Below are 13,445 nucleotides of genomic sequence, written 5' to 3' on the forward strand. Positions count from 1 at the left end.
GGGTGTGGGTGCCCTGGGGGAGGTGGGGGTCCAGGCCTGGGCAACGGCAGGGCCTGGTAGAGAGCCCACATGAGCCTCAGGACCCGCCGGGTCTCCTGGGGCTGGGCTTGGGGCCGCCAGGCAGGGGCAGCGGCTCTGGTCTCAGCCCCAGGCCTCGTGGCAAGCTCTGGCAGGAGAGGATGGCCGCGCAGTGGGCAGCGGTTCCTGGGCTGGAACGAGGCCGGAGCCGGGGTGGCGGCCCTGGGGGCGGGTGGGCGGGCGGGCGGCCAGCGGGGCGGGCATACGGCAGGCCCCGGCCCTCACGCTGGCGCGTCTTCACCACCAGCCTCTCGCTGGCCTCAGACTTCTCCTCTCGTGCAGGCAGCTTGCAGGGGGAGAGGAGAGGAGGCACTGCCAGGCACAGCAGCAAAGGCTCCGCAGGAGCCTTGAGACCTGAAAGGAAGGAAGACGGATGGTCAGGGACTCAGGAACAGGCCAAGGCTGGGAGGGGCTGCACAGGAGGGGCGTGCGGCGGACGTCACAGGGCTGCTCTCCCAGGGCTGCTTCTCAGCTCACCCAGAGGACTGCGTGGGGTGGGGGCGGCCTGGGACCTGGGGGCTGGGGAGGAGCTTGAGGGCCCCGTGTGAGGACAGCCGAGGGACGGGGTCTCCTGCATTACCTGTTGTCACTCTCCTGGCTCCGAGGGCCGGCTGCTGCCTCAGCCGGGTTTGAGGACTCAGGCCCTGTGGGACCTTCCGCCTGCCACGGGTGAGTCATCGAGCGGGGCTCGGTCCCTCCCCAGGCTGGCATGAATCAGTGGTGCTGAGGCGGGAGAGAAAACACGGTCGGTGTGAGAGCTGGCTCGGCAAACTCCCCAGCCCTGCTCCCACCCCAGCTCCCTCTCCCGCTCCCCCGGGTCTCTGCTCCTTCCCCGCCTCCCCACCATGTCACCCCCACCCCATCCGGTAACTTGCGGGTGACCCTGAGCCTCGTGGGCTCGCCTGGAAAGTGGGCTTGGCCCGGGACCCTCCCGGCTCTACGGTGCCCCCTGGTGGTGGTACCATGGGGCAGGGGCTCACCTGAGGGGCCAGGAGGCACCAGGACGCCAGGTCTGCTGCTGCCACTGCTGCTGCTGCCTTTATTGGCTTCGGCTCTCTTCCAAGGGGAGGGAGCCACACTGCCCGAGGCTGGCCAGCTGCCCTGGGCCATGGCAGGGGTGCCAGTCGGCTACGAGGCGACTGCCAGGAGAGGTGGCTTCCCAGAAGCCCAGAGCTTCTGCCCCGGGGTGTCCCTTGAGCTTGGTGCCTGCGGGCCCGTGCCGTCTGGATGCTGGGTTTCTGAGTGCCCAGAGGGCCGGGACTTTGAACAGGACGAGGAAGCTGTCCTGGCCTGAGAGTATGGAGGGTGGGGCCGCTGGCCCAGGCCGGCCCATGCTGGGGAAGACAGACGGAGGGAGGGCGAGGGGCAGGGCCCCGCAGGGAAGGGAAGCCCCTCTGCTGTTTGGGGGATGCTGCCCACATCTGAATCACACGTGTCTGTTAGGGTCAGGTTAGGAGGCTGAGGTGGGTGTCCAGCTGCATGAGGACAAGGGCTCCCCCTGCAGGGATCAGCCCACTCAGAAGTCCCGGTGGGCAAAGGCCACAGCGGGCAGGCGGGGGGCCGGCGCCCTCTATTCGGGCTGGGTCCGGTCACTGGCTACAGACTCGCTGGTGAGGGCCGGCGTGAGGGCCTCGCTCTCCTCCTCGGTGGGCAGGTGGGGGCTGGCGGGCTCGGCCACCTGCTCCAGGCCGTCCTCCACCTCCATGCCCTTCTGGATGAGCTGCTCCAGGGTCTTGGGCAGCGGGGGCCGCAGGAAGCGCTTGAGCTTGGGCTGCAGGGTGCCCACCACGTACTGGATGATCTCCTCTTCGTCGGCATCCACGTACAGCGTCTGGTACAGGTCCCGCTTGCGCCACAGGAACTGGTCCAGCGGCTCTCCCTGCTTCTGCGGCAGGTCCAGCTCACGCTGCACGGCCTCTCGCGACAGCGCGCCCTCGCTGTACTGCAGGAACTCCTTCTTGAATTCCACCCAGTTCTTCACTGAGCCCTGCTTGTACTCCCACCACTTCTTGGCCGGCCCATTCATGTGGTTCTGGATCTGTGACAGCCAGTACTCCTCGGAGCCGCCCACCTGGCGCAGGTACTCCTCCAGGTGGCTGAGGAACTCCCGCGGGTCCTCGAAGATCTGCGTGTCCACGCCAGGGCTTGGCTGCCCGTCCTCTCCCAGCCCCCAGGGTGGGTACTGCTGGGCCTCCACCGCCTCTTGTCCGGGCAGCTCACCTGCGGCCGGTGGTGGGGTGATGGCATAGGGGCTGACCGTGTAGTCGTAGGTGTCAGCCTCGTGGCCGTAGCTCTCGGGACCCCCGACACCTACGGAGGTGGTGTGGCGGGAGGGGTTGCTGCCAACCGGGTACTTGCCGCCCATGGACTCCAGGCGGTCGGCCCACCTCTCCAGCCGGTAGAAGACCTCCCGCCACACGTGCATCTCCCGCTTGACCCAGCGCTCCAGATTGGCGATGGTCTCCTGGCAGCGACACAGGCAGGCCTTGATGGACTTCCTCCAGCGCTGTGAGTCGCCCGTGGGCACGTACCCGTCCAGGTTGCTCTCCAACTTGCCCACCGAGCGGTGCAGCCCCTTCAGCTCCCGCTCCACCTGCTTGGACACCTCGGTCAGCAGGTGCCGGTGGGTCCTCCGCACGTGCTCCAGCATCTCCGCCCGGCACTTCCCGATCTGCAGGATCACGTTGGGCTTGGCCACCGGCCCGCCGCGGGGCGCGGGGTAGGCGTGGAGGCCGCCGGTCGTCCTTTGGTCCAGCTCCATCTGTTCGCAGGTGGCGGCGGTGCTCGGACAGGCGGGGTGGGGCAGAGGCTGCAAAGTCCTCTTGGGGCCGACGGAGAGCTGCTGGGCGCCGGCTACGCGGAGCTGCGCGTGGCGGAGGGTCCCGCGGAGCGGCGGCTGGCCCCGGCTGCTCTCGGCGGCCGCGGACCCGGAGGACCCGGCACCCGAGCTCTGCGCTCAGCCTCGGCCGCCGGCTCTTTATGCCGCCAGCGCGGGCCGTGGGCGGCCCCGTCACCGAGCCACGGCTCCCATTGGCCCGGGCGCAGGCTCCCCGCCCGCGCCCCCAGCCTGCCGGCCCGCCTCCCCGCGCCCACGCGCGCTCCCGGCGGAGGGAGGACCCACCCCCTGCACACGCCGGCGGCGGCGGCGGCGGCGGCGGCGTGACTAATGCGCTCGCTCGCACCGCTCCTTCCCTGACCCATTCAGCCCGTGGGACCCAGAGACCGTACTGGGAACAGGCCGGCGACGCCCCCCCCGCGCCAGCCAGCGCCGGGCAGGGAGGCCCGGTGAGCGCCCCGCCGCCCCCGGCCGGAGGTAAGGAGGAAGCCCCTCCCCCGGGCCACAGGGTCAGCTTCCTCCTGTGTCTGCTGTGTCCTGACTGGGGCGGGGGGCGGGGGCGCTGGACTGCTCTCCGGGGCCGCCGGCCGCAGACCTGATCCTGTACAGTCCGGGTCTGCAGGATGTTCAGCCACAGGTGAGACGTGGCAACGACCCCATATTGAGACCCTCTTTCGCTTGGGCTGAAGACCTCCAGGAGTTTTCCAGTGCACACACGCTCCCGGGTGTCAGGTGTGAGGTCCCGGACGTGGCCTTGAGCTTCCGTCTATCCCCGCCCCGGGCGCCCTTGCGTCCAGGCCCTGGGCTGGTCCTGCGCCCGGGTAAGGGACAGGCACCCAGGCCTTGGCTCTCCCAGGGCCCCTGGACTTGGTGTGGGTGTGTGTCGCCTAGGTGGCAGTAGCTGGACAGGACTGCCCCGTGCCCCCTCTCCCGGGTCTTTGCTGAGGCCCAAGACTTCTCCACTTAGCGCCTCCCAGGAAACCTGGCAGCTGCTCTCGGGGCGTGGGGGGGTGGCGTGTGGAGGAGGCGGAGGGGCCCTCCACCCACCGCAGGGTGTAGGCCCTGAACCCCAGGCCACAGCCCAACCGGTCGGAAGCTCCAAGACCTCTGCAGGGGGGAGAGGGTGCTGGTGGCCTGATGCAGTCAGGAGAGGTAGAGAAGCAAAACACCATAAAAGGAATGGGGCTCCGGAAGCTGAGACTCCTGCAGGAGGGAGGCCCCCTTCTGCCTCCCTGGCAACAGTGGTGGGGAGGGGCCCTCCCCCTGTGTCCCCGTCATGATGGGTGTGGGTCCAGGTCCTCTGCTGCTCCATGCGCACAGGTAGCACATACCATGTGCCACACACAACCAAGGCCAGTCAAGACCCCCTAGCCCTGCTGCCGGTCTTCCGCTCTCACACGCACACTGCACACTCATCCCCCCTCCCCCACAGAGATACTCATAGCTCCCCACCCACCCATCCTCCCCCCGTCCAGTCATCCCCGTCCACGCCCAGCCCCTCACACCAGGCCCGCCGGCCCCCGGGTCTCGTTAGCACACTCAAGGGCACGCGGGTACCCCCGCTCTGGAGTCCCCACTCCCTGCCCCCCTTGGAGGCCCCTTCCCTGCCACCCCCTGCCGCCTCCCAGAGGCAATCTGCCACTCCTTTCCCTCTCTGAGCTTCCACCCTTGGTGGGGGAATGTCTCTGGCAGAAACTCCCCCAAAATCGCTCTCCTGGCATTTCTAATTAAAGGCAAGTGGGTGAGCAGAGAGGGGAGGGTGGAGGGGCAGCACAGAGCAGGGAGGGGGAGTCGGGCCAGAAGCTGCGAGAACAGGAACCCCTGAGCGTGCGAGCCTGTGTGTAAGATGCCTGTGCCGCGGCGAGCGGGCTGGTCACTGCGGGGCCTGAGTGGAGCCGCGAGCCCGCGACCGTGTCTGGGTGAGCCCAGGCCTGCGTCCGAGGGCCCTGCTCTGGAAAGGCACGCAATGAGCCAGCTGGGCAGGGACCTCGCTCGCACACCTGCGTTGTGTGTGCGCGCGCGTGCACACGCATGCGGTGGGAGTGCCAGAACCATCACTCGAGTGGCCAGGAGCCACCCCTCCACTTCCTCCCACGGTTGACAAAGGCCATGTGGCCCCTGGGGGCCGGCACCCAGACCCAGGAGCCCTGACCAGCTGGGCGGCCCAGGCAGGAGACTGGAAGGGGAGGCATCCCCTTTGTGGGGGGGGCAGGCAGGAGAGGGGATCTTAGGGCAGCCCAGCAGGCAGGGCTGGTCTTGACCCAGACCCTTGGTGGGCCGTCTGCGTGGCCAGCCCAGCCTGACGTGTGGCGGGGGGGCACGGCCCAGAGGCTGCATTCGCGAGGCCGCCGTGACAGGTGACAGGCCACAGCCACTGATCCGGGAACATCTAGCTGCTACCAGCTTTCGCGCCAGAAGCCCTCAGCACACCCCACACTGCAGCCTCAGGCTCCACTCTTCCGCCTCCGCGAAGGGGCCTGGCCAGCTCCCGTGCCTGAGGTGGGGGCTGCCCCCGCCCTGCTCCTCCGTGCCCGCCTCCCGTGGGCAGCCTCACCCAGAGCAGGACGACTCAGGGCCGCAGGCCGAGCGCGGCAGGTGGAGTGGGGAGCCAGGCCTGGGCCTGGAGGCGGGGGGCCTGGGCTTCCCCAGCTCTCAGAACCAGGCTGGTCTGCTGCTCCTCAGACCTGCCAGCTCCCGAGGTCTCGCCTGCCTTAGAAGATGGGGGCTTTGCAGGGGAGGGTGGGCAGGCAGGGTGACCACAGGAGGGTCTGCCCAGCGCTGGGAGCCACGCAGCCCCCATTCCAGCCCCTCTGGGGCTCTGCCCCTCTGCCCCTAGGGCCCCGGGCTCCCAGACCCCAGGTGATGCTCTCCTGATGCTAAGATGCTTATTTCGACGGGGGTCTCCCCGCAAGTCCACAGCCTCAGGAAACCCACCCCAAACAGAGCCCTGGGTGTCTCCACTTTCCCCGGACAGCCCCCGCCCTCCCAGCAGCTGCTGCCTTCCCAGGGCTGCTCTGTGACCAAGTCCTCCCCGACGGGGCTCACACACCGGCCTCTGCAGACCCCTCAGTGCCAGTCCCTGGGCCCCCAGAGGTGCTGGAGGTACCCCTCAGCAGGGCAGAACAGGCCGTGCAACCCGAGCTCCCTCCCCGGCCCTCCTGGGGGCCGGAGCTGGCCTGCCCTCGAGCAGGGCCCGGCCACAGTCCTGCGACTCGCAGCCTCACGTGAGCACCCAGCACTCCCAGGAGCGCCTTGGGGCGGAGCTCCCGCACCTCCCGCGCTCACGCGCTCCGGCCATCTGCCCAGGAGCCACTGTAGCAGCTGTCCGCCGCTCAGCCTGACCCTCACTGCCTGGCTTTGGCCTGGGGTCCAAGTACCCACCCTCCACACGCACCCACTGCCCGTCCTGCGCCCGGGGCACCGTCCTGGGTCACGTGGCCTCATCCCATCTCCTCGTGCCCGCCGGGAGCCTGCCAGCGGGCTGTCCGGGCCCCGGCGTCGGTGCTGCAGGATCCGCCCACCTTGGCCGCAGCTGCTTCTGGCGCTCGCCTGCCCGTCTCCCCGCAGCGGGCCGCTCCTTCCTTCGGCGCAAAGCCAGGCCTCCCGCGGTGCTGCTTCCCTCTCGCTCGCTGCGACTCTGGCACCAGGGCCCGTGTCCGCACCTCACAGCTGAGTCGCCGGAGCCTGGGACAGAGCACACATTTGGGATGAGCCGTGGAACGGACAAAGTTATGGGCCCTCTCCCTCCCTTTCTGGTTGGGGAGCATTTGGCCGTTGCCCACCTGAGCCTCAACTTTCCACCTGTAAAATGGGGTGACAGTGCCAGGGCCTGGCGTCCAGCGAGGCCGAGTGCTGGCCCTCTTGCCTCACCCGGTCCCCGCCCGAGGGCTTCCCCCACCTCGTCCTGCCGACAGCCTCCCGTCAGAGTGTCACCTCTGGGATCTGGGAGGTGGGACGTGGTCAGGACCCCCTCCCTGTGGCCCCTCGGGAGGGGCTGCAGTGCTACTTCCTTGCTCTGCCCCCCGAGGCAGCACTGGGGCCAGGGACATCTGTGCAGGCCCCGGTGATGAGGGGCGAGCAGAGGTGCTGGGGGAGCAACTGGCAGAAGGGGTCTGAGCCTAGGCAGCTGGGAGGATGCCAGGCCCCCTGTGGGCCTTCCCCGCCATGGCCAGCGTCCAGCCACCACCCTCCTCTGAGACCACCTGCAGCGGGGCCAGACCGCGGGGAGGGAGAGACAGGGACGGCCGAGGGCTCGGACACAGGGTTTAGAGCTGAGATCGGGAAAGAGAGTGTCCAGGTGGGAAATGGAGGGGCAGCGAGAGGGAGAGACGCCAGGGCTGGCGGGCTCCTGTCTCGGGAGATGTTCTCCCTCATCTCACAGAGGTTCTGCGAGGTGGGGGCCCTCCCCAAGGCCTGAGCCGGCAGGTGACACAGCTGGGGTCCCTCTGCCACACCTGCCCAAGAGGTCTGCTGCAGCAGAACAGGCCCTGAGAGACCCCGGGAGGCCAGGGCAGAGCGGGGAGGGGTCTCGGGAGACCCGGCAGGGCAGGGCAGGGCACTCGCTGACCTGAGACGGGAGCTGCCCACGGAGGGGGCAGGGCCCGCCTCGGGGCCATGGGAAGCAGCAGGCGCTGGGCCACGGGGAGGCTGCAGGGACAGTTTTTCCCATCCTTGCCCCTCCTCCCGGACTTCCTCCTCTCTCCCGGTTTGGCAGGGTGCGTGCTGCGTCCTGTCCCCGGAACAGGCAGCCTGTTCATTCCGGGCCTCCACACTCCAGACCGTCTTCCCTCCTCCCTCCTGCCTTAGCGCCTCCGGGTCCGGTCTTCAAGGAAAGTTTTGTATTTTTCCGATGATCCTGGCACGGCGGTGCCCGACCCAGCTGCTCCTTGCATCCTCCAGGCCAGGGGGCCGAGCCGCGGGGCCATAGGCACAGGTGGGGGAAGCCCATCCTCAAAGGACCTTCATTCCTCACCACCCCCAGCCATGGTAGAAGGGAAACCAAGGCCCCGAGAGGGTCTGGGGCTGGTCTGAGCCCCTCAGCCGGGAAGCCAAAGCCAGGAAAGGCTGGTGCGAGGATGTGGGGATGGGCCCGCCAGCTCCCGGAGGCGGCGTGAGCACGGTTCACCTCCTGCGTGACTGCGGGTGAGTCCCCTCTGCCCCACCCCTCCCTGGCCTCAGTTTTCTGGCCCGTAGAGTGGGTACAGCCACCGCTCTGCCCTGCTCAGCTGTGAGGTGAATCAGCCAATCAGTCAGCAGTTCCGGAACCCGACTTGGCAGGCGCTGAGCAAGGTGAGGTAGCAGGGAAGTGCAGGTCGCCCCATGCAATAGGGCCATCACCGTGACCGCACACAGTCCCTGGAGGACGCTGGGCTGCGTGTGGCCCTCGGCGTGCTGCCTGCTGGGCCACCACCCTTGGCACTGCGGGCACCAGCAGGCCGTGCCTCTGCTCAGAGGCTCAGGCTTTTCAAGGAGCAGCTGCAGCTTCCAGGGTGCCTGCTGGGGCATCAGCGAGGTGAGACGAGGGGAGGAAGCCATGTGGCTCTGCCGGCGGGGGCTCGGGGTGGAGCCAGGAGGCAGGTGTGAGAGGCAGGAACACGGGACAGGGGACACAGGACACAGGACGCAGGACAGGGGACACGGGGCACAGGACACAGGCCGAGGACACCTTGGTGCGTGCCGCTCTCGGGCGGTCGCCCACACGGCATCTGGAGCTAAACGTCCCCTCGGCAGGAGCCCTGCCAGGTCTGCGTGTCCACAGAGCCGGGACGGGAGTCAGGCACCTGCCCTTCCCCCCACCGCCCCCCCTTCTCCCCAAGGCATTTGCTGTGTCACCTCCTGCAAATCACTTAACCCCTCTGTTCCCGCCATCCTCATCACACAACGGGGGTGGATGGCGGTGGTGGGTGGTGAGGAGGGAAGGGCGGGCCTCTGAGTGCACCATTCTCGCCACAGGAATGCCCCGGCCGGCCTGCCGCCCACCGCCCCTTGTTTAGCTCACAAAGGCCTGCCCAGTTTTGAAACCTAAGCATAGAAGCTCAGCACGGCTTACGTGGGATCTACCTCTGAGCCAGGGTCGCCACCTCCAGGAAGGCTTCCCAGCCTCCCGGTGTGGGGTTAACCCCGTCTTCTGTGGGCCCTGTCCTCCCTCTTGCGTGCCCCCGGAGCCCCTGAGCGCGCGTCTCCCTGCGTGTACCAGTCTGTGCGCGTGAGAGTTTGAGCGCGAGCGCGTCAGCGTGTCGGGGTGTGTGCTCGGGTTCCTCCGGATCTCCTGCTCGCCGACCGCCAGGTCCTGAGCTTGCTCTGGGCACATGGAGTAGACAGACCCCTGCTTCCTGCCCTGAAGGGCCTCCGTCCGGCCAGAGGTGCCCACGCCCCAAGTGTACCAGCAGCCCAGAGGGGCGCTGCCAGGCGGGGCCGGCCTGAGGGCGAGCGGGCGACGCGGGTGCAGGGGAGGCCGATGGGCGGCCTGAGGGCTCTTTAGAGGGCCGGGGATGAGGGGAGAGCCGCGGCCCCCGTGTCCGCCGGGCGCCCGGCCGCGTGAGGGCTCGGCAGCTCGCCTGGGGGGCTGGAGCTGGGCGGCCGCCCCCTCCTCTCCACCCCCCTGGGCTCCAGCCAGGCTGCATGCAGCCGCCACCGCCTCCCCGGACGCCCAGGCGGGCCCAGGCCGCGCAGCAGGAGCCCCAAGGGTTGCTGGCCCCTCAGCCAGGATGAGCGGTTCTCTGCCAGCTGGCTCGGCTGGACGCCCCCGGAGCTGGGTGTTGAGGATGCCCGTGCCAGGGAGGGGGTGGTGGCTGCTGTCCTTCTGTTCTCTGTGTTTCCATTTCCATCTCAGAGCGAGCGCAGTGCGCCAGCCTCCGCCGCTCACTTCCGGAGCCATAAAAGGAGAGAGGCTGAGAATAGCTCGTGTGACGGCGCGAGGAGCTTCCCCACGCAGGTGCAGGCAGCAGGCTGCGGCCGCGAAGACGAGCTCTGTCCCAGCTCCTCCCTGGCCCGTGGTCCCTCCTCCATGCCCTCTGCTGCCTCTCCCTCCCCGCCCTGGGGGCTGGGGCCTGAGCCCCCAGCCCTTCGAGCTGCCTGCCCCACCTGGCCGTCTCGTCCACAGGCCACCTGGTCCAGCTGAGGGCTCCCTCCTGGGCTCCTGATCCCACAGCCGCCGACCCGGGTGCCCTGCCCAGCTGCAGGCTCCTGGGCGACCCCAGGCTGGCATCTTCCCCCACTCCCCCCGCCCCCCGCCGAAGGTGGGCACCTCCCTGTCTGCTGTCGGCCTCTCAGATGCCAGGCATGGGCCACGATGATCTTTGGCCCTCAGGGGCCCAGGGTCTGCCGGGCCTCAGCCTCCTGGCCCCAGGTCTCAGCTCGACATATCCCCGGGCTGCCCCACAGGGTGCCTCGATGGGCATCTGTCCCTGGGGCACTGTCCGCTCCCTCCGGCTCTGTGCTCTGCCGTTGCTGCCGCGTAGTTCTTACTAACTGAACGAAGGGCCTGTGCTTCTGTTCTGCCACGGACCCCGCCAGTTATGCAGCCGGTCCCACCTGCCAGGGTCACCTTCTTGGTTCTGGGGTCTCTCTGGAAAGAGGATCGACACAGAAGGCGTGCGGGAGAAGGGGCCCCACTGTGTGCCGAGCATTTCCCTGTGCCTTGGAACAGGCTGGGCAAACCATCTTTGTCAGCCACTTTACAGATGAGGAAGTTGAGGTGCAGAGAGGGTGGGAAATGTGCTTGGGGAACCAGCTGGTGAGCAAATGACCGAGACTCCTGGCCCTGAGGCCGATCCTGTCTGACTGTCCGCTGCCATCGGCCACTGTCAAAGTCCAGGGTCGGGCTACTCCGGACACCCTCTGAGCCTCAGTTTCTTCAGCTGATGGGGGAGGGTTGCCCCTCGGAGGTTCAGGGTGGGGGGCGGGCCAGCAGGACCCCTGACCCGCATGCCTTGTTCCCAACCCATGTCCCCTCTTCTGCATCCTTGGTCCTAAGATCCGTGTCCAGGCAGCTGCCTGACCAGGGGGTGGCAGCAACCTCTGGAAGCGCTCCCTAGGGTGGGGGGGCCGCCATGCCGGGTGGCTGGGGGAGCCCAGGGAGGGTGATGACGTCTCGGGCATTCGCCTGCCCTACCACGTGTTGGCACTGTGCCTCTTCCTGGTTTGGGGGTGCCTGTCTGATCCCCACAAGCCAGTGCAGACCCCGGAGGCCCGCACAGACCACTAGGCTCCTTCCCCCATCCCGGCACAGCACAGCGCCCGCCTCCTCCTGTCCCCGCCTCCCTCCCCTGGCTGAGCTCCAGCCGGCTGTTAAGACTGTGACGTCCCAAGAGTCAGGAATCGCCTGAGATGGCCGAGGAGCTGGGTGCACAGCCCAGACTGCCATGGGTGTCCCCGCCCGCACCCCACTTCATGGATTCTTCTAAACACACCCTCGCTCCTCCCTGGCCACGCAGACTGGGCGTGGGCGGGGGCGGGGGCGGGGCATCACGTCAGGGGACGGGCCCCTAAGAGAAGGCCCGGCAGCAGGGCTGGGGGGCCGCAGGCTCAGGCCGGGTTGGGCCTCAGGGCGAGGAAGGGTAGAGCCAGCCGTCCCGGGGGTCGGCGCTGCCCACCAGCTCTGGAAGCAGGCTCGCCCCGCCCCGTGCTGGCGCCGGCCCATGACTGCCCTGTGGACAGGTGTCCTCCCTGGAGGTGCCGCCCTTGGCCCTCAGCTGGAGGTGAGGAGCCTCTGGGACCCCTCAGGTTTCGGGCGGAGGCAGGGGTGGGCTCCAGGGCCCTCCCCGCCACGGCCCACTCGCCCAGACCCACGGCCGCCCCGCCCTCTGCTCCCCTCCTGCCTGGGTCCCAGCCTGGTGCTCTCCCACCACCCCTCCCTCGTTCTCTCCCTCTGTCCGGTCTCTGAATCCAGGCCTGGTGCCCACTGGCCCGGCCCCTCAGCCCTCCTGCAGACGGTGGTCTTTGTCGGCCCTGTCCTTGTCCACCCAGAAGGAGGCCAGGCCCTCCGGTGTGCACTGCCTCTAGGGCTGCGGGGCAAACCGCAGGGCAGAGAGGAGAGCTGGCGGGGAGGCCCGGATGCGGCCTCTGGGGGCAGAGGTCTGAGCCCCAGCCCGGAGGTCGGGGTGAGGTTTCAGGGCCCTGCGCTGAGAAACGGGGGCCTTTCCACAGACCCCCGGCCCAGCCCCCAGCAGGCGTCCGCAGGCCCGCAGATCCACTCCGGTAACGGACCCAAACACCCCTCCTCCTGGAGAGGGTGGGGGACACTGAGACCGACTGGGGGCTGCTCCGCGCTCTCCGCCCTGACGGCACCGCCCATCCCAGAACCAGGCTGTCCCCAGGGCCCTGTGTACCCCCAACAGGTGGGGCTTGGGGGCTTGGCTCCCTCACACCAGGTTGGGGCAGAGACTGGGGAGCCTCGGGGAGGAGTTGAGACACCCCTAGACACTGGCCTCTCCCCTCCCCTGCAGAGTCAGGACTCCCACACGCTGCCCTCCCTCCCAGGCCCTCCTCCCAGCCCAGCTCGGCCCCAGGACCTAACCGAGCCGGCCCGTCACCCAGCAACTTACCGCCTACCACCCGCTTCCATGGGCAGGGGCAGCTTGGGGAGCCGTCCATCTCCTGCTACCCCAGCCCCTGCCGGGGGCAGCCAAGTGGAAATGGGCCCTCCATTTACAGCCTAAGCACCGCACGAGGAAGCCACATTCGCCGAACTGGGCAGGCGCCGCATTTTTCTAAATAAACGTAAAATGCCACGTCAGGAGCCCACAGGATCTAGGTGTCTCCCCTGGCAAGATGAGAGTGAGCCTGGGGAGGCGGGAGGTGGTATCCTGGAGGGCCGTCCCAGCCAGGCCTGCAGGCTCACGTGCCACCTGTGTTCCCCCCACGCCACCCTCAGCAAGAGGCACTCAAGTGACACCCATGGCCCACAGTCCAGGCTCTGAATTCTGAGTGTCCCACTTGCAAGTTGTGTAATCGTTGTCACACCACTTCCTCCATGGCCACTGCCACCCCCTCCACCACCATCATCACCACCGTCATCACCACCGTCATCACCATCATCATCACCATCACCATCATCGTGCCCACTGTCACACCGTCATCACCACCATCATCATCATCACCACTGTCATCACCGTCATCACCACCATCATCACCACTGTCATCACCACCATGACCAACATCATCACCCTCATCATCACCATCATCATAACCATCATCATCACCACCATCATCACCCTCATCATCACCACTGTCATCACCGTCATCACCACCATCATCACCACTGTCATCATCATCACCACCGTCATCACCACCATGACCAACATCATCACCCTCATCATCACCATCATCATAACCATCATCATCACCACCCTCATCACCACTGTCATCATCATCACCACCATCATCACCATCACCACCATCACCACCACCATGACCCTCATCATCACCACTGTCATCATCATTTCCACCATCACCACCACATTATCACCATCATCATCACCACCTCCATCACCACCATCACCCTCACCATCCCCACTGTCTCAGTCAGCTC

The 13,445-nt window shown here is 67.7% G+C and overlaps 1 protein-coding gene across 1 annotated transcript; it reads right to left on the reverse strand.

Annotated features, from left to right (window-relative positions):
• Positions 1 to 237: 237 nt before the first annotated feature.
• On the reverse strand, positions 238 to 3,039 carry ARC (activity regulated cytoskeleton associated protein). The gene is made up of 3 exons (XM_060127811.1): positions 1,059 to 3,039; positions 659 to 801; positions 238 to 432 (listed from the first exon to the last, which is right to left on the reverse strand). The coding sequence occupies exon 1, from the start codon at positions 2,837 to 2,839 to the stop codon at positions 1,649 to 1,651; it is 1,191 nt and encodes a 396-aa protein (XP_059983794.1). The 5' UTR covers positions 2,840 to 3,039; the 3' UTR covers positions 238 to 432; positions 659 to 801; positions 1,059 to 1,648.
• Positions 3,040 to 13,445: the final 10,406 nt, after the last annotated feature.

This window comes from Lagenorhynchus albirostris, chromosome 17 (assembly GCF_949774975.1).
Source record: "Lagenorhynchus albirostris chromosome 17, mLagAlb1.1, whole genome shotgun sequence".
Lineage (NCBI taxonomy): Eukaryota > Metazoa > Chordata > Mammalia > Artiodactyla > Delphinidae > Lagenorhynchus > Lagenorhynchus albirostris.